Source organism: Myiozetetes cayanensis, unplaced genomic scaffold (assembly GCF_022539395.1).
Source record: "Myiozetetes cayanensis isolate MyiCay16 unplaced genomic scaffold, myiCay2020 scf3, whole genome shotgun sequence".
NCBI classification, from domain to species: Eukaryota; Metazoa; Chordata; class Aves; order Passeriformes; family Tyrannidae; genus Myiozetetes; species Myiozetetes cayanensis.
In genome coordinates this window covers 8,458,298-8,479,237 of record NW_026087521.1, presented here as the reverse complement: position 1 = coordinate 8,479,237, position 20,940 = coordinate 8,458,298, and the positions used below count along the sequence as shown (strand labels likewise).

The 20,940-nt window shown below is 36.5% G+C and overlaps 1 protein-coding gene across 2 annotated transcripts in view; it reads right to left on the bottom strand.

Annotated features, from left to right (window-relative positions):
* The window catches only part of SEMA3A (semaphorin 3A), a 330,888-nt gene that overhangs the window by 113,983 nt on the left and 195,965 nt on the right, over nucleotides 1-20,940 (bottom strand). For both annotated transcript variants that reach the window (XM_050324359.1, XM_050324360.1), the window contains 2 exons: nucleotides 5,040-5,197; nucleotides 2,415-2,477 (listed from right to left, as the gene is read on the bottom strand). In XM_050324359.1, coding sequence (XP_050180316.1) covers nucleotides 2,415-2,477; nucleotides 5,040-5,197 — 221 coding nt within the window. The remainder of the gene's footprint in view (nucleotides 1-2,414; nucleotides 2,478-5,039; nucleotides 5,198-20,940) is intronic.

Sequence of the window (20,940 nt, the reverse complement as noted above, 5' to 3'; positions counted from 1 at the left end):
TAATTAAAAGAGGTTGTGGTGTTTGTTTTTTTTTTTTAAAAAGACCTCAATGTAGAAGTATAGACTGTCATGTGGAAAGTTTTGCACCATCATAAGTGAAGAGCATATAATATCTTAGAAGTGGTACATGCTGAAAGCAGTATTAAATCAAGCATGGTTTGCATTTCATTGTATTTGTCCTCTATTTCTCCTATTCCCACTAATTAAAGTCTGTTGAGTTATTTTTATGGCCTTTGTATTCCACACTCCCAAGGTACTGACAATGGCTTTAACGAATAAATAAGGGAGGAATAATAAGTTTGTTAAATGATCTGTAATCTTTATCTGTAATTACAGCTGAAGCAGTTGCATTAAATATGTTGCTTGTAATGCACTGTTTTATGGCAAGAACAAGTAGCTGTAAATATTTAAAGATGATGTTCTGAGCACACCAAGATATGTATTCCATCTTTCCACCTGCCTACTGAAACTGGACCCACATTACACATGAGCTATGCTTTTATTTTATTTTTATTTCCCACCTACTCTTGTAGAGAACTCCAAAATGAAAAAAAAAAAAAAAAAAAAGGCGCAAAACTAGCACTAACAACACTACATGTGAAAAATGTTCCTGAAAACAAATTAGCAGATTCTAGCAACATTTTGCTGTACTGCTGTTGTTCTCAGTTTGGGCTGCACTGAGTGCTGAGTTCTGTGCTCCTGTTCTGCCCACCAGCTCATGGCAGTGCTGCCCCTAATGCACAGGATCACAGCATGCAGCTCATGTGCCAGGGGCACACACTGCACTGCAGTGTGGTACGGACTTCACTTTCTGCTCATGATCAGCAGGTGTAGCTGTCCTAATATCACAGGAAGCAAAGCAATCAAGGTGAACAGAAGTTACATTATAAATGAACTCTCAAGCTTAGCACAGTCAGAGGATAGGGACCTGAACCTCCCAGTTTACTCCAGAATATGTGCCTCTATGATTTTCCACAACTGCATTAGAATCAGCATGGTCCAATATATAAAGCATACTCTTACTACTGTGAATTTCTGAAAATAATTATTCAAAATAAAAGAGTATACTTTCATTTTAGGCACTGAATCTCCTATTAATTTCCTAGGTTTTTACCCCAGCTATTAAAAAATCTACTTAATGTCATATCATAATACATATAAGATCAAGTGGCAAGGCTAGTTAATTTGCTCACATATTTAACACTAGCATTTTTTTTTTAACCTTGAATATTAGGTATTCTAGGTTTCACCTTGCAAAGGACTCCTGCAATTTATTTGTGAATGTGAATATGGATTAATTTAATGTATTATTTTTACCTAATGAGATAGCCTAAGTTCTGGCACTTCAGCTGTCCCTTCACATATATAGCTTAGCCCACATTTCCTAGCTTTCACCTAACCCACCTCTTCTGTTCCCAAATAGCTTTTTTATGAAGACAACTGTCCTCTATGGCCTAGGTAAAGACTGATGAAACTATTTTTATTATGACCTAGGAAATTATTCAAATGGAGCTCTCTAGAGGCATATGGTTGGCATTATGAATATTTTACAGAATCATCGCTGAAAATCAGGCCAATAGCATATCCACACGGGGCCAAGTTCCACTCTCACTTATACCTTGGCAACCACAATGATTTCCCATTTGGCTTTGCTATGCAAGTATTTGTTTGGCTTCTTGCAGGCATGTATTTTTTATCTGCTTTCCCCCTTCTTCAGCCCTTTCCTCCCATTTCCCATTCTGTTCCTATACAGAAGACAGTTATTATCAGTGTGGAATGATTGCTATTTGGGGGCTACCGGCTATGTCTCTCCTACCTCATAAATACAGGGAATATGATGTACTCAGGAATGAGGGAAAATGTAAAGAAAATGATGCCTAGTGTAACAGGGTCTTTCCTGAGGCACCAAAACTAATGGAGAATGTTAAAACCACTTTGACCTCAATATTGCTATGAACTCCATGAAGGAAAGAGCTCAGGGGAACCCTCTGACTCCAGAGATGCTACAAAGAGAAAGCACTTCTTGGAGCTCACTGTAGGACTGAAACCTGGAGCAGGGAAAAAATAGGTCAAAATATTATTTACCCTGACTTCAGGAGATGAGTATTAAAGGGTTAATATTTCTCATTCTGATATTTCTTCTCCCTTCTCCTTCTTACTGATTTTTTTCTTTTGATAGATAAATTATATTTCATTTACATGATTTACATTTATAAATTTAAACCCTTGGTCATGACGAAAAAATTTCATTATGCTGAATAAGATGACTGAGAAAACTCAAGACTGAAGTTATGATCAGATGTGTGATCTTACAGAGTGGGAAAAATACTTTAAGAATTAACACAATAAGACATAATAAAATATTTACAAAGTTTTATAAAAGGAAAACAAAAGCTAAAAAGATTTGTACTTACCACAATATCTTTTCCAGCCCACTTGCACTCATCCCTTCGGGAATGAGATACAGGCCAAACAATCTAAAGACACAAAACAAAAATCAGACTGCAATGCTGGGAACAAAACAGGGATAACAGGAGTCACAGCAGAAACAATTTTGAAATATAATCTGTATTGTGAATTTCAGCTGTGAATCCCAAATACTAATAATAAGATGGTTGACTCTCCATTAAGTGAGTGTTCTTTCAATGTTTTAAATCTCATGCAATGGAATGAAGACGAAGAGAAAAAATAGCAGATACTTACTAACAATAAATGGGATCTGTGTGAAATACAATCACACGTTAGTTACAGCATCAGAAATGAGCTGTTTGCCTCTTCAGTGTATCTACTAGTTTACTCTTTTGCTAAGTTTATTTAATTAAATAATAAAAAGAAGCCATAGGATTTGCAAAGTATCACACCATAGAAATGTTTATGCTGTTCCTATAGAGCTACCCTAACACAACTAATCCTAGACCTAAGGTTTGCTGGTAGTGTTTTAGTGGAAAATGGATCTCACCTCGTACAGAGAAAATCAAGAGACCCTCACAGTCAATTATTCATGTTTCTTTGAAAAGCTTTTAGGAATTACATATAGAATAAAACATGATCTTCCCATAAAATGCCAGGCTATTCATTTGGGAGCTTCAGATAATGCAATATGAATGGCCATAAGTCTGGATTACAGTCTTGGTGTTCAATATAGAAAGTAAAAGGCAAAGTATTAATGAAAACAAACAAAAAAAAAAAAAAAAAACCAAAAAGAAAGAAGCATGAATAACAGAAGAGATCAAAGGTCATGTTATATATGACATTTGAAAATAGCTTGCAACAGTTTTTTATTCAAAATTTTCTTATGAAATTCAAACAGCAATCGAACATGCTAAGTCTATAAAATAAGGCTGAAAATTTTATGAGCAACTTCTCTCTCAAAGGATTCCCACTGCTTCCTCTTGCTATTCTCAGCTTAAAACGTGCAGAGACATGCGAAAATTTAAATTTACTACGTTGAAAAACATTAACCAAACTTCTCAGATCTCCCAAAAGGACCAGTTCAAGTTCAGTTCAAGTTTTGGGCAAAAATTTTTATATTTTTAAAACCATTATTCTCTATGTTCTTTTTCCTTAGTCTCACAGCACAATATTTTCCTAAAATTTGGTTTAAAAGACAGCTAAATCAATCTGTTTGTAATAAATTGAAAGGTTTGGCTTTTTGAGTTTTGATGTTGCCATCAGCATTTAGACAGAAACCTGAGGGGTTTTTTTACATGGTAGAAGAAACAACTGGTAAAATTTGAGCTCAAGTGTAACACTGGCTGCATTGTAATTTTGATTTAAGTTTCTTACATGATTCCCCTGTCTATAATACACAGATCTCCAAATTCTTCAAGCCTTTTGCCTATTCTTAAATCTAATGTCTAAATTGTCTTTTCTCTTTTCATGTTACTAGCAGCAATTCTTTATTTAATATTTTAATATTTGTATATAACTTCAAAGAGTGTTCTAAAGGTATCTAAATATGTAAGTATGTAAGACACAATTCCTCCCATTCTACAGAGCTGTTTTCTGCAATGGAAACACCTTCTTTCCTTTAATTATTCCAGATGTTTTGCACATTAAGTATTGATCCCTCAGAGAATTCAAATAAATAGCTAGTTTCCTTTATAGCTGCTCTAAAGAGAATAGAAAAGAAAATACCCAGTTTTCCTTTTATCCTTTTATCCTTAGAGAATACAAATGAATAGCCTGTCTTCCCTCTGAACAGAAAACACAAGGTATTTATTGCTATCATCTTAGGAAGCTAATAGTCAAACGGCCAAAAGGTCAGGAACACCAAGAAAAAAAAATAATCCCTGGGTATTAAAGCAATATATCTCTCATAAAAGGGTACTCTCTGGATTTTAAAATGTACCATCAAACTACTTAATATAACAAATCAAACCTCCATCCCATTGTGTACCTTCTTGGCATTTCGTCTTATTAAAATAAATGAAAAATTAAATTATTTATTTAGACTTCAACAGAAGAACGACACTAAACTATTTGTCAGCTTTTAATGAGTCAGCAACTTATACTGGAAAATTATACTCTTCAACAAGAATGGCAATATTTTATTGACTTATTCCTCTTTTATTAATACTGAAACTGTTCTGTTTTGAAAGCAGCAGAAGCAGACGTCCTACAAGTGCTGGGTTAAAGAAGAAAAATCAACACTGAACTCTCAAACAGCTTGTTTTATTTGCAAACAAATAAAGAGCAATAAGGCCTTTCTGTGCAAACTGTCATAAGAGATGTTTGGCTTTTTTAGGAGTACACATGAAAGTATGTCTTGTTTGGGAAATAGCTGGATTATTCACTTATCACTTACCTTTTTTTTTTTTTGTAGTCTGAAAAAAATATTGCAGATTATACAGTCAAAGGTCATAGGCTCGTTATAAATTTTTCTTCATAGAGTCAGCAAATATTTTCATTGTAATAGTACTCCTGACATCCAAACACTTACTACATAGTTCCAACAGTGCACAACATATTCTGAGTAATAACAAGTCTTCAACATTAAAAGTATATATTTACATTGCACAGAACGTGAATGAATGTACCTTTTGATATTCCTTGATGTTAACCAGGTTGAAGGAAAATATGTGATCCTTTGCTCCAACGTACAGCCGACTCCGTTCTTCATCCAAGAGGAAAGTGTGGTAACTGGAGCTGTTAGCTAGTCCATTGAAATTGATGATATTGTTGGATTCCAACATTTCTGTAAGATAAAGGGAATACTTATCTTGTTAATACGGTCAAATGAAATACAGACATATTTTGACTTGTATAGATATCATTTTAGGAATTTATGCTCAGCGAGTAGGAACTAGAGAACACATTATGTACCTGGGCACTTGACTGTTTTTATTTCAAGTACTGAAACTGCTTGTGATATTCAGCTCTACACAAAGGTCAAAACAACAGCAAAATCAATTAAAAGCATGTACAAACTTTTAGGTGGTAAAATTCTATCCATGTAGCTCATCAACTGTTGGACATATTTCAATTTTGTTCAGTCAATGAGAATTGCAAGATAAACTTGAGGATAACCAGCTGATAAAAAACCACATTGAAACACAAAATCTACTTTCAGCAGAAAAAACTATTCCATATAGATCCGTAAGTTATGAGAAAAAGGATAAGAATGACTAGCTGATGAGAGGAAGTAACATGTAGCATCTATTCTTACATGTATTATTCTCTTCTGAGCTTTCTGACATAGGCAGCATGTTGTTCCCTTGCTTGGAACAAGGACAATTAGCTGGAGAAGGTAACTTGGCTTCTGTTAAACTCAAGAGTAATACTCTAGTTCTCGTGCTCCTCACAGAGCCATTGCATTTGCCATTAACAATAATTTTTTTAAGTACAAGGATCCTCAGCATCTTAGCTATTCAAACACTAACAAAGTCATACACACTTTTCTGAAACTGCTGCTGAAAAATATTTTTGCCATAATATAATGTAAACTCTACTAGTAAAAATACTCATGAAAACACTCTCTCTTTATTCCTGTCTATCTACATTCATATCAGGAGTAAAAACCAAACCACCTCTATCGTTTTAAGGCATACCAGCAGTAGTAAGTCATCAACAAGAAAGATTCCTGGTGATGACAAATCCTATGTGGTTCAAGCCCTGACCTTGAGAAGTACGAAGGCAAACATGCAGTTTTAGGAGCAGGAGCAGTTCCATTGATGCACCCAGAAGGACAGAGGAGAAAGGGAGTGAATACATCAGATCCAAGGGCTGGTAGCCCAAGCTTCATGTATCAAACATTTGTGTTACTTCTGCCATATGTGCAAGCTGAGGATGTCTAGGATTTGCCTAACAGTGCAGCTACCTGCTATGACTACCTGGTTTTCAGTAAGATCCCTCCCATTTTCCACCATTACTTCAACTGAGGGGTTTTTTTTAAAATCTTATTTTTCTTCTTCCCTTCCCCCCCTCTTCTTCTATTTTAACAAGAGCAAGGAATATGTTAGGTAAGGCTTTGTTGGACCTACATAATAGTGGTATTTATGAATTTACAGAATTTCAGCACCTGCATCTTTGTAGTCCTGCAGATGTTAAACCTATTTTTCATGTTCACTTATACCAGGTGGATTTGGAATCAGGCTGATACTCTAACATGGAAAACATCAGTAGGCAACATATTCAAGGAAGACAAAGATAACACTGAGAGTTGCATAACATTTGGTCTAGCTTTGCTCCGGTGTTCTTTGCATTTAAAAACTCTCACTAGCACCAAAAAGAGTTAATTTGCAAAGCAAAGCATCAGAGCACACACTATATTTTGTTCCTTATTCTACACTTTTTCTCACTAAATATAACTATATATTTGTATCACAGAATACTTTTTAAAACTTGTACTGCTAAAAGCTGAAGTTCCTTTTTTATTTTTCCCTCTTTTTTTTTTCTTTTAAATGTAACAATCAAATCACCCCAAGCACTCTTGTCAAAATAATTCTTCTGGCTTCCTGCCAAGTTCTAGAATTTGACTGTATTGTCCTCCGGTTCACTTATTTGCATTTTGTTAGAGACTTTACTAATTCTCTTTACTTTGTAATGACTGATTCAGATGTTGAATGTCGACTCACTGAATAGTGAGTGATGTAGATGATTGATTGCTTAACTTGTCTTAGAACTCTCTTGGCTAGAAATGCTTTGCTGTCATCTGTATCTGATCATTTTTCTTATAATATAGCTGTCAAAAACCTTTGTAATTTTTTCATCTTTCTTGGTTTGAACTCATAGGTATGATTCTGTCCTTTGTGACTGCGGTGTAAAGACAAGTGTCTGCTGAAGTCAGTGTTACACAAAGGTAAAACTGATAAAAATGGAAATAAGATCAGTTAGGCACACAGCTACTTGGCTTAAAAGGAACCTGATATGATTTTGCTAATACAGAGTTCTAAATATTCACATCTACAGATGGTGATTGATGTTTTCTTTTCTTTCTAATATTCATGAAGAATGTGAGATCATAACATTGGAGTCTAAGGTTTATTATGGCCAAGAGTAAATTACATCATCATCTCCACTGTTCATAAGTCTCTACAGTATAACTTAAAAGGACCAGATGTAGCTGTGCAGGGAAATACATATATATATTTTCTTTTAATTGTCTGTGACTTTCAGAGTAAGCAACAATATTGAAGGTAGCTCTGTTGGGGTTTTTTGTGAACATGTACCTTAAACTAAAAGCTAAATTCCATTGTCTAAGATTAGGACATTTCTTCTAGGTTTTAATCCAGTCTGTGTCATATTGTCATATTACTGACTTTTGCAGGAGATGACTAGATTGTCTGGTCTGTTGCCCAAAAGATTAATCCTAAGCATGCTCTAAGCAGTGTATTTCAAATTGTTGGACATCAGGTTTCTCTCCATCAGGAATCAGGTTGAGAATATAGGTTGAGGAGAAAAATGTCATTTGTGCGTTGATGATTCTCAATCACTGCTAATTTAGTTAGGTGTGAGCTACATCACAAGTAGGAGGTGAAAACCTAAATAATTTCTGCAGCTCCTCTGCTGTTTATTTTAACTTACATGTATTTGTCCAGTGATTAATATGGCTTTATAGGACATTCTGGACAGGCTGCTGAAGAGCAAAGCAATGACATTTGCACAATCAATACAAATTAAGTATTCCATTTCCCCAAATTCATTAATTTCAAAGTGTTTACTACTCAGTGTCTTCAGTATCCAATCAGTGGCTACTGCAGAGAAAAACAGCAAAGACAGGGCACAGTCCCAGAAGGGCACTGGCATCCATCGATTCTGTTAAGTGTCGATCACTCATGCTGGCAAGGTACACGGATGATCACTGATAACATAAACCAAGATTTACAACAAAAATTGCATTGTAATGACAAGAAGAAAATTATGAATACCTTCAATAAATCAGTGAGATTAATACCATCTACGATGCATACTCTAATTATTTTCCGGGGTTTTTTTGGTTCTTATTAAATGTTGACATATCCATAACTTATACAGACAGATAATCGTTGCCTGTATTTAAAATATCTTTTTTTACTTCCTTTATGATCTGTGCAGTTATTTTTATTGCAAAAATGTAACATTATACCACCATTTTTTGTAGTCAAGCACCCTTTCTTCAGTAATTGCCCAGAGATAATTTTCTTATTTCCTTTTGACACATCCTCAGTTGTAGTTATGCCTGTAGTTTTGAACAGGAATGAATGAGCCCTATACAGTTAACCACTGCACACAATGACTAGCATTGTCTAAAAAATGCTCTAAGATGTACATTTAGAGTGGGTGGTGATATTTTGAAGGTGATAGATATGTCATTGCTTTTGTTATTGGTGCTTGCTTCCCATTTATTAAGCGCTGCAGGTGACCAAAACTAATGGTTCAAAATGCACCATATCTTAAACGGTAATCATACTATCATGAGTTTTCACAGTGATGATCACTGAAACCAGATGGAGGTTGAGTTTCTCAAAGTTTGTGGGCCAGATTCTCCTACGAACCACCTCACTTCAAACTGCTTTAATTCACAGTCCTGACTTGCTTGCTCCATCTTACTTGTCTTTCTCTTCCAGTGTCCAAGTTTGAAGTATTTGACCTTTTTCAATGTGCCTTTCTGTAGACTCTGCATGGTCTTTCTTCTATTAACTAATGTTTCTCTTGATCCAGTCTGACTTGAATCAGAACATTCACTTTGCCAGGCCAAGTTGGCAAAATTACAGAAGAAAACCAGTCCCTAACCCTTGCCTTCCTCTTAATACATGGTTATTTAATTTGCTAATGGAATCGTAACTTAATAGCATGTATACACACAGACAGCCAAATTCCTGCTGTGAAATCCATGGAGATATGCATGCACAAGGAATGTAGATTTGGTTTATTTTTATCACACTTTTTCATTAAAGAAGCAGCTAGAAAACCACAGCTATAGCTAAGATGAATACAGGCAGGCAGATCCTGAGGTTTGCTTTATCCATGGTTGGTATTCCACCGTAAACCTTGTTTTATGTCTGTGTTCCTTCAGCAGAGTTTGTCAGGAGGAGAACATAACAAAAGAAAACCATCTTATTTTTTCCTTATCTACTAGCAGGGAAAGTGTCTTTTTAGCAAGAGGGAGTTTGTCTGTGTAACAAGTTAGAAAATTTGTGAGCTTTGGCCTATGTTCCTGCCATAGACTTCACAACGACACACCAGCCAAGATTATTTTTGTTGATAAGGGTCAAAGGCGCACATCAATTTCTCTAAAAATCAGAGGAAAGGTCTCCTAGTTTCCTCAGAAGGATTCAGATCTGGACCTGTCCTACTCCTAGTGACTCTGCAGAGCAACTGGGTTATACAGGCAGTGCTGCTCGTCATAACACGCTCGTGAAGCCAACGAGTGGGTTGCTGGTTGCACGAAACTCTCGACCTTCATTCCTTTGCCAGCAACGATAATATCTCACTGTACATCTCCTAGCAGTAGATAAAAGATGAGTCAATGCCATTATGCCATCAAACAGGGATTTTGCTGAACTGTGAGCAGTGCCTCCCACAACATCATGCTAGAACATTTCCTTCTTCTCTCGCCAGGCCTTTACTTTGGCTACAGAGGATCAGGTGGCTGCATGTTTGCACATGCATTTGTTGCTTACACAGATGCATACTGTGCCTGTTCTGTATATCAGCGTGTATATCTTTCTAAATAATTCCAGGTGTAAATTAGTCATTACTCTTTGAGTAATTATTTGCTGAACTCTTAAGATAGTAATTCTACCATGCAAGGAAAGAAGTGAGTACTTTAACTTCCAGCCTCTCCTACAGCTTCCCCATTTTATTGCTGTGAGTGTAGATGGTGACTTCTGCCCCAGTCAAAGAGTCAAGGAAAAGGCAGGGACTGGCAGGAAATCAAGACAGCTTCCTGCAAGGCATTAGCCAGCAGAGTGTATTTGGCAAATCCAGCAATGTAAACTTGGAGAAGGCACTGTATTTGTTGTGAGTCTGTCCCCCATCCCAGAGACACAATGGCTGCCATGCATACAGTGGGATATTTCAGTAGGGTATTTCCATTTATTATGAAAAACACTCAGATGGGTGCTTGTCTGAAATCAGGTGAGCCTGATCCCATGCCAGATCTAATGCTTAGTAGCACGCCCAATGGCCTGAAGGATTACTAATCCTTTCTCCTACCCAGGATTTGACCACTTTATACCACAATTACTTTATTTCATTGACACCTCAGACATCACTGGAACCTTAGGATCTAGCCCTTAGTGAGCAGAATGGTTCAGTTGCCCACTCTAGAAAAAAATAAGAAACTTGCTAACAGTCTATGTTACAGATCAAATTTCTAAAAAACAATTAATTAAAACAAGGAAAACTAATTTATCCTATTTAAATATTTCACCTGAGGGTAAAAAAATAAAACAATAATTGCAGAAACACTTTTTTTATATATATCTTTCAATTTAACCGGTCAGGTTATCCATCTTTCAGTAACAATTAAACTGTTCCAATATTTACAAATTACTTTTACCAATAACACTTTTATTTCGTATTAGGAGCAGAAAAATAAAGACGAAAATTATCAACACCCTCCCCTCACCAAAAAAAATACTTATGCTTTCAGAAAATTCTAAAATTATGCTGCTTGGAAATATCACAAAGTAATCACTTTTATCTCAAACGAAACAAAAAACAGGCTTATGAAGTATATGAGATCACACAGTGTAATAAGTGATTTATCCATTTTTAGAAATGTAACATGAAAACTTCTCTAATCAGCACCTTTGGGTTTTTGCTACAATGCTAGGAGTCAGAGAAACTTGAAACTACACAGGATTTGTTGTTGATGGCAATTCAGTGTTATTGTAATTTGAATGAGATAAATCACTGGGAGAAAAGGGAGGGTTATCTTATCAGTAATCAAAATACAATTGGAACAGAGCCCCTCACAGCTGTTCAATCAGTCCTAGCTTTCATCCTCTTCATCTACTTTATCATAACAGTTGCCAATCACCTGGTTTCACTGAACTCTACTGGAAGGAGAAAGAAAACAGAACCATATTTGTTTTTAAGTAAAACTTTTTTTCTGAGAGAACATGTAGTTCAGAAACACAGTTCAGGGAATTATTAAAATTTACCAATTAGAAGTAGTTAGGACAAGATATACAGTTTTTTGTGCACTCATGATGTAAACCAAGCATTTTAAAAATGAAACACTCCTGCCTACCTTCCACTGCAGCAAAGAAAACATGAGGGCCATGAGCATACTTTGATTAAAACCAGATACTTGGAAGGAGGAATGTTACACCAATGTTTTGTTTCAGTTGCACCAGTATAAGCATGGAATCCCTTGACTTCAAAATACTGATGCATATGTTTTTTATACTGTAAAACTGAGAGAAGATTTTAGCTCATTAATGTCAGCACCATTTAGCTACATGACAGCCCTTAAAGTGTTTTTGGTTTGAATAATTGAAGGAGTCACATGATATTTCAAAGATATAAAACATTAAGGTTTTTAAAGCCAACCTGTTTTCCCTTTATTATTTGCATTATTTGTCCATTTTGTGTCTGAAAGTGCATCCGGATTATCCCTACTGGTCAGTTGTTTTCTTATAAAACATGAGAAATATTAACCTCTGAGCTAAACAAAGACTTGTAAAGCTTGATTTCATATATTTGAAAATTTACTGTAACATCTCATATTATGAATTTGGCTTTGTGAGATAGCTTATGGCACATATTTAACTGTGAACTTCACAGGTATTTAAGTACAACATTATTACAAAATCATAGACATATATTATCTATATGGCCTATAGCATTTTTGTGTGTGTGTGATGAATCAAATGGCAAGAAAGAGATGACAAAAAGAGACCGTGATCTGGTTTTAGAAAGGTGTTATCTTTCTAAGGGAAAATTTATCTACCTCAAGGTTTGAGTAGATACCATCTTTGCTACCTCCCGCTTGTGCTGGAATCAGAAATGCTCAGGAAAAACAATGAAAGTGATGTATCATACCAATGAACACCCAGATGTTAAGGACATCTGCAACTCTCAAAGTTCTCTAAAATGTGGCAAAATATTACAGCTCAATACTGATCTAATGCAAAGTTTGTAAACATGCTAACTCAAAAGTAGAAGCACTGTAAGCATATTAACTCAGCTCTGAGCTTGGTTAGCCCAGTGTGGCACTGCATGACCCTGCATTGCACCATCTGAGCTAGCACAGGTAAACAGCCAGCTAAATCCCATTCGTTAAGTAACTCGGCTATCAGATCTAGTTAGAAGTTAATCAATTTTCAGCTATTTGTATGATACCTCTGTGAAGCTGGACTTCAGCAGCAGAACCAGTACTGGTTATCAGGAAAGTAAAACTGTGGGTAGTTGTCACTTGAAGGACTGATTGCCTTATCTATAAACAGTACCAGCTTGTGTCATTATCATAGAGGCATAAACACCTTTGCAATGACTAATGCACAGACAGTTGTTTTCCCAGGGCACAGATGTATCGCATTTGGACAAGCAAGATTGAGATTGGAAGACTGTCACATCCTATCCTCTGCATGGCCTGTCTACACGTTGGATGGATCCAAGTGTAGCAGGGAGCACAATTTTTCCAATTCATGAACTTTTCCTCCCAGAACAAAAGCAAAGCAGGAAAGGAGCTGTTGCTCTCTATAGGCACACCTACTTGCTGAAAACATTGACCACGCTGTAGTACAGGTGCACCTGAGTTATCCAGAAACTCACTCAGGTACTCATAGTGTCTAACAACACTGACTAAGAGGTCAGCACAGATTAATTGATTTTGCTCTTCATCTAATTGTGTGAAGCTGCACACAATGAAGCTGCATGTTGAATGACTAGTGTGTTACCTCAGGTTTAGCAGGAAAGCTACTTTGAAGTTAGCTTAAGGGATGTGATTATACTTTGTCATAATCACGACAACGAAAGTCAGACAGACTCAATGTAAAGACAAAATGTCTGCATGATGACTTTTGTATGAGTACAGTTTGAGAAGTTTTAGGTTTTTATTTCTTATTATTAAAGTCAGTTCATCTTCCAAAGAATCATTATTTCTGAGTGAAAACTTCTCAGATGAAAATAAGTAGCAAACTACTTAAATACAATGGTGTTTTAGAAAATTCCCTTCTGAAAAGTTGGCCTAGTGAGGTCAATGCATTTTTTTCTTATCATTCATCTCTTATCAACAGTGCCCTTTATTCTAAACTCCTAACAACTGAACCAGATGGTCAAAAATCCAGTCAGTGTCTTTGTGATTAACACAGCATGGACAATCAGGAGTCAAAAGTTCCAGCAATGTCCATATGTGTATTGGAATTGCAGTTATGATAAAACCCTTCCTCATGCAAGTGTATTCCTTTTCCAGGGCAAAAGTATGAAAGTATTTTCTAACTAAGAAGTCTTGGTTTTGGGTACCAAACCAATGTACTTCAAAAACAAGTGAGCTCATTTAGAAGAATTAAAAAATATGAGGTGCTACGTTTTGTAGGGATATCAGGGGAAATTTTTTTAAAGACCAGTGGTTTTATTTTCCAGTGCAACTTTGCCATTTGACAACCAAGTTATCAGTGGCTCTTGATGAGACTAATGGGGTAGGCCCATGAAGGATTTAGATGTCAAATTTGAGACAGTGTGAGACTGAGGGTGACCTGCAGTGGGTGGGCCATCAGTGAGTGTGGGTGTGAGCGCTTTCACTGGCTTAAGAGACAGCAAGAGAGAGTGTCTCTACATCTTCAGGAACTGGGATGTAGGGATAAATCCAGCAGAGCTAAATTTGATCTCAAATTAAACAAGCTTTAAACTGACAGCAGGCAGGTTTAGATTAGATATTAGCAAAGAATTATTTGCTATGAAGGTGGTAAAACACTGGCCCAGGTTGCCCAGAGAAGTTGTGGATGACCCATCCCTGAAACTGTTCAAGGCCAGGCTGTATTGGCCTTTGAGCAACCTGGTCTAGTGGAAAGTATTCCTACTCATGCAAGGTTTTGGAATTTGATGATCTACAAGGTCCCTTCCAACCCAAACCATTCTAGGCTTCTAAGTTCTTCTCTGATGTATTTTATTCTATTTGAGTTACTGAACTGACAATACAAACTACACAAATTATTTACTAAAGCGAAGTATTTAATATGCACAATAGGGTTAGGAAGCTTCCCTGGAAATTTAGTTGCATATGCAAAATGGCAAAATAGAGTAAGTAACACTTGCATTTTCAGCAGATTTGTGATAGAAAACACATTTGACCTGCTTCAAAAAAGATCCTTTTTATGCTTGCAAATCATGGATGAAACTCTTACCTCTATTTGTGTAAAAACTCTTCAAACTCCTCTGATTAATAAGATGTAAAAAAGGCCTTGGGTTAGTTCTGCTAGTAGGTAAATCATTATAATCATTATAACTTATACAGCAGCTGGCTTAGATGGACTGTGTCCAGGTTTTCTTATATGGATACAAATCAGTGACCTCATATTTTTAATTTCAGGTATAGCTATCAACACTCCTTCTGTTAAAATTTGTTTTTCCAGAGTGGATCCTCCCTTTACTTTGATCACGTATCCAGTACTTTGAGGAACTGTCTTTTAACATTAATAGAATGAATGAGTAAAATTCATGCTTGGATTTACATCCTTCTCTCTTCTGATAGCTCTTGTTTCTTCTAATCCATAAGAAAGTTTTGGATGAATATCAGCAAGGGGCTCAAGGGGCTGAAAGCAACAACTGCAGTTAAACAGTTTGTGTAGCTCACATACAGATACACACAGCTCTGCTGGGCACTTTAATTGCAGCAAAATAAAGCTGGGACTTCCTCTAACCACTGACCCTCCTTGCACAGACTCCTGTGCCAAAATAGAGTAAGTGATGATGCCTGATTTTGCTCTTAATTTACCCTAATGAAAATCAATGGAGTTATACCATGGGAAAGATTCTTAACACTTTGGTTCTGCAATGTGTGTCCATTAGAATAAAATATTTAGTGTCCATTAGAATAAACAACACTTCAAATTAGTAAACACTATTTATCAAATGTTTCCTATGATTCTTTATCAAATCTACCTACAAAGTTCTGAGCATCAAAAAAGAATTTCCAGTTTTTCCCTTCTTTCAAAATGTCGTAAACATAATTATTAATCAAACAGCAACAAAACCCCCCACCATCATTTCTCAACTCAGAGTGAATTTTCTCATGCTGAACAGCACTCTATCAATCAAAGTTTTAAATTTTCTTTGTTACACAAACCAATTTAGTTCCACTTTCACTGGTTTTGTAATTATTACACATTAAATAAGGAACAAGAAATTTCTGATTAATCGCTAACATTCAAAATGGAAAATAAACCTTATATATAATTTTTACATTACTTTCCAGATTCTGGGCTGGGAGGTGTGCATTTCTACCTGAAATTTCATGACACAGAAGTAAACTTAGACTACAACTTCTGACAACACCAAGAAATTACAGTGTGAAGAGCTTTAATAGTTTTAAAATCTCCCAAAAAAGTCTTAATCTAGTTCACACAACACACAGTTAAAGCTGTAGAAATTCCTGACATGGGATGCTGTAAATGGTAAAATTTTTTATAGTTTCAAGGGGCAAAGTGATAAAATCAAGAAAAAGAAATCCTTAAGAGGCTATTAAATTTAGAGACACAGCCTCTAGCTCACACATTCCTGAAACTCAAATTGTAGGAAACTTCGAGAGTATTCTGGGGAACTATCACTCTCTGACTGACCTAACCCTGTTATCTTCTACAATGGAGAATCCCAGTTAGGGAAACCCTATATTATGTGTTTGCTTTGGCTGTGCTTGGAGACAGCATATTTCCCTCCTAGTCACTTGTGGATATAAGTGCAGCCGTGACCTTGACGAGGAAAGTGAAAATGCAAGACTTCAAATCTAATTCAGCAAAATGACTGCTGCAACTCCCTTCTCAGCTGGCCTGTGCTCTGTTCTTGCCCAGGGCACCTCCCTCACCCATCCTCCTCCCCACTCCATCTCCCCTCCTCAAAGCCTTTGGGGCCTCCCTGGGTGAGTGGAAGTATTTGCAAACAGCATCACTTCATGCTGATTGAACCCAGCTTCTGTAACAGCATTTCAGCCTCTAATTCCTTCTAAATGCCTTTTGTTTTGAAATAACTTGTCTATATTTGATCTTTTAAGTGAACTCCAGAAAGACCCATCTGCAATTTTCAGTAGAGATGGAGGAGGGAAAGTGAGTGGATTATCAACAGCACTCAGGTAGCACCTCCTGTCTGGATGGCCTTAATGCATGAGGAGGTTTGGATACAACTTCATGGTCCTTGACCTTAGAGCACAAGTTCCTTTGCTTAAAGACATGCCAATGTAAATATGGTTGGATTTGTTTGAACACCAAATCACCTGGTGCATCAGCCTCTATTCAGAGCAGCCTCAAAAGGGGATTCAAAAATAACTGAAAGGATGTTTTGACTCCAACCACACTCAGCAAGACCCACCTGAACTGGCTTGTAACAGGTTCCTGGTGGCTGCTCTCAGCTGATATGGCCCAACTACAGCATGTCCACCCACACCTCCTCTCACCTCCTGCAGCAAATGTCAGGAAGAAAGGGTGGCATGCACACAAGTTAAAACTCAAAAAAAAAAAAACCCAAAACAAACCATCTTAAAAAAAGGAAAAAAAAGCACACACAAAAAAACCCCCACAACACCAACCAACCAACCAAACAAAAAAAACACAATGTTTTTTTCCATTAAACTGACTTGGAGGGGAGGAGAGGGGGGGAAAAGCTGGTGTGGCTACCTACCATGCCAAAAATCCACCTGTTTCCAGGTTGGTGGTTTTTTTTAATTCTTTTCCTCTCTCTTTGAACTAGCACAAAGGAGGAAATACTCCACACCACTGATCCTAGGTGTCTTGTCAATCTAAATAAATGATAGCTCCTTCTTGCATCAACACAATAGCATCATTATCCTCAGTGTTACCATCAGGAGAGAAAAAGAATGGAAGTTTTATGTTTCTGAAGCTCCAGTGGAATATAAATGAGAATCATTATATCATTTTTTGCTCAAGCCACAAAAACTACACTTCTCTTACCAAGACAGAAATCAGAGATCGCATTCATATCATTTACTTTGTGTCCCTTTCAGAACAAATGCCTTTAGAGAATGACCTATAGACTGAAGGTAGTAGTGAAATGGTCCAGTCACACTGAAATGGAAAGCAGGGTTTGCCTTCTTATCTGGGTTAGGTAAAACGAGAACTACCAAAATGTACTCCAAATTTTAACTTATTTCATTTTTTTTCACACTCTACATTTCTTTGCACTTTGTGTGCTTTAAAACAGGACCATTTTCCACCTGAATTTAGGAAACATTACTCACTGGCACCAAATCGCCATGCCTGCACAATGAGTTTAATAAATCTCTTGCATGCATTGTGTAGCTTCAGTGTAATTTTGGTTTATGTAAAGGGCACATTAAAAATTGGAATGTTTTGGGGGAAAAGGCAGGGCACTTTCCAGTTACCCTCCCAGACCCAATGATATTATTCATCCTCAGCAGCTCTGCTTAGTTACTCTACTAATTTCTCTCCAAAAGAATGCTCCTTTGGGTGCAATATTCAAGTGTATATGTATGTCAACTGCTGCACAGGCTTCCAAATGCCCACACTGATCCAAGATACCATGAATCACTGCTGACAGATGAGGAACATTCGCAAAAAATCCCCACTGAAAGTTAAAGGAGAACTCACATTTTTCCTCGATGGTCATACACTAACACATTGTGGTTAATGGTACACTCCAGAGATTTGGGGAAAAAATTTAAAAAATTAAAGTTACAATTCATCTAAAATTGAACAGGACACTGATTCAGTGTTTCCAAATTAAAGCAACACTGGGTGGTTCCAAATAAGTTCTTAAGACAGATTTCAGCTGACTAGAAACTGGTATAACTATGGCTCTATTGACTAAGTCAACCCAAATTAATTTACAGCAGATGTGGATATAACTTAAACTCTTTAAGTGAAATGTACTAAGCATGTCTCTAAAACTCTTTATTTTCTAGCAAGATTTTGATTAGATCTGGAATAAACTAATTTCATAATAAAGTTCCTACATGTTTATAATGTTTGAATACTAAGTAATAGCCAAGAAAGACATGACAAAGCAGCACCATGACATTCTGTTGCTATTCTAAGATAGCTGGGGAAATGACTCCTTATCCTAATAATGAAGAGGTTTCCTATTGACACATACATACTGGAAAACTTTCAAGAATGGGTATCTCACAGTCTTGAAAATAATGAATCCCAAGCCACCATGGAGCATTATAATCTGCGTACAACAAATACACTACTTTTCCCAAAGTTTTCAGAAGTTATTTAAACCATTTTTGTTTCCTGTAATGTCAAATAAATAGTCAAAGTCTTTTTTTTTTTCTTTCCCCATAAACAAATGTAATTCCAGCAGCAGCTGACATGGTTTCAAGTATAATGGCAAACACTTGGGTATATTCCTAGCTAGTCTAATTATGAAAGGCATCAGGGTAGATGTGTTTTCTTTTTGTAGCCACTAATACTAATTTGACCTTCTGGGGAAACAATTTGAAAATGTCAACATTTGCATGCCTGAATCCTGCTATGAACTAAAAGGATTTGTGTGCAGAGGTTCTGCCTCAAGCTGTGACACACTACTTACCTCCTCAGAGGGAGTTAACACATTAATTTGAACAAATGAAATTAGAACAGCCAACTCTCCATGGTGGGCAGAGGAAAAGTACCCTGACCATAGTGGCTTACTGCAGTTTAAGTGGAATATTGCTTAATTAAACTATTGTACGACAGCTGCAAAAGGAGTGCATAAACACCCCACAAAAGGGGAGGTCTCGAAGCTTGGAGCTATATACCAAAGTATTACTGAGTTCCTTAAAAGGAAAGTTACTGTTGCCCTTTTTAGAAGTAAAACTTTGAGATTTAAGAGAATAATTTTACACGTTTGCTGCTTTCTGCAGATGTATATTCCAGAAAGCACTCCTGAGATTCAGATGCTAACAAGTTTGAACAGGAATCTGGTAGAAAGGTCCGCAAGCTGAGGAAGCTCGCATCTGCTCCCCTGCTCAGTTCAACCAGTTCGTGACCCTTGAGGTCTAATCCAAAGCCAAGCAAAGGCAGTGGGATTTTACTGATTGTGCTGAAAACTGTATCAAGCCAATGGATTAAGGGTATGATTCCTACAGGACCTATGTTTTCAGGAACTTCCTCCAAAACATTTACCCTTATAACCTCAGAAACATTTTTTAAAAGTATGTACTTTAAGCTAAAACACAGGGTCCCGATGGATGTCACTAGGTAACACTCTTATGCACAGTGCTCCAAATATATTCCTTATTTTATGATTAAATGTTCAAGCCGACATGCTTTTGCAATGATCTCTGTAGGGAAAATATAAGTATTGGGGGTTTTCTATTTTGCCTTAGTCTAACTCATCTGAGTTGAGAGTAGGCTTTAGGAAGTGGAATTTGGTGTTGGTTCATGCATGTTCTACGCATGCCCCACTGTCTCCCATTCTATTTGAGACCTCTGATTCAGAATACTACTAAAATAACAAACTAAATAATAAATAAATAAATGAACTACACCTAACGTGAATACCTGATCTGAGCCCAAGTTTTCTTTATGTCACAAAGCAGTTTGCCTAAAATAAGTGTTATGTAGGTCAGTGGAAGTTGTGAGGTCCCCCTGAGGATCTCCACAAAAAGATCTGTCTCTATTTAAGAAGATAAATTAATTAAATCCCATTTTATTCTGCAAAAGAGACCTCACCATTAAGCTGGATTGCAGTGTTTTAACCATAGGTATTCATTCATTATCATGACTTAGATTAATATATATTTTTTTGTATGTTATCCTTACTTTATTTAGTGTACAGAAAGGATGAAACACCAAATTTCTCTCTTTTTGAGCTTTTCAGCATTTGGCCTAATGACTACATAGCCTTCAAATGCTCGTGTGGAGGAGAAAATTATTAAATTCCTTTTCATATATACTATGGTAAAAATCAGAAAATTATTCAATAGAAAATAAGCTGTTATGATTTTTAATTTGTGTAGGCACAAAAAGAAAGAAAACAAATTACACTAAAATAATAGGCATTTGATTTGACTAAATGAGCCCTGATCTTCAAGAGTAGTAGAGGAATCGATCACCTTAACCTTTTTGTCCCCTGCCTCACTCATCAGAGTAGAATCTGCACTAGATGAAGTAGGGGTGTTACACACAGATCTTACCTTGCTGCTTTACCCAGCCCCATTCTGTGCACCAAGAGATGCAGAAATGCTTTAGAGATAAATAAAAAAAAAGTGTAATTAAAGGTTGCATGGTAGTTCTGCATATGAAATGGACTGCTGAATCCTCCAGTTGTGTGAGAAGATAAAGACTTCCTCTCCGGAATTCAGACTCAATGCTATGTCACAGATTCACATCC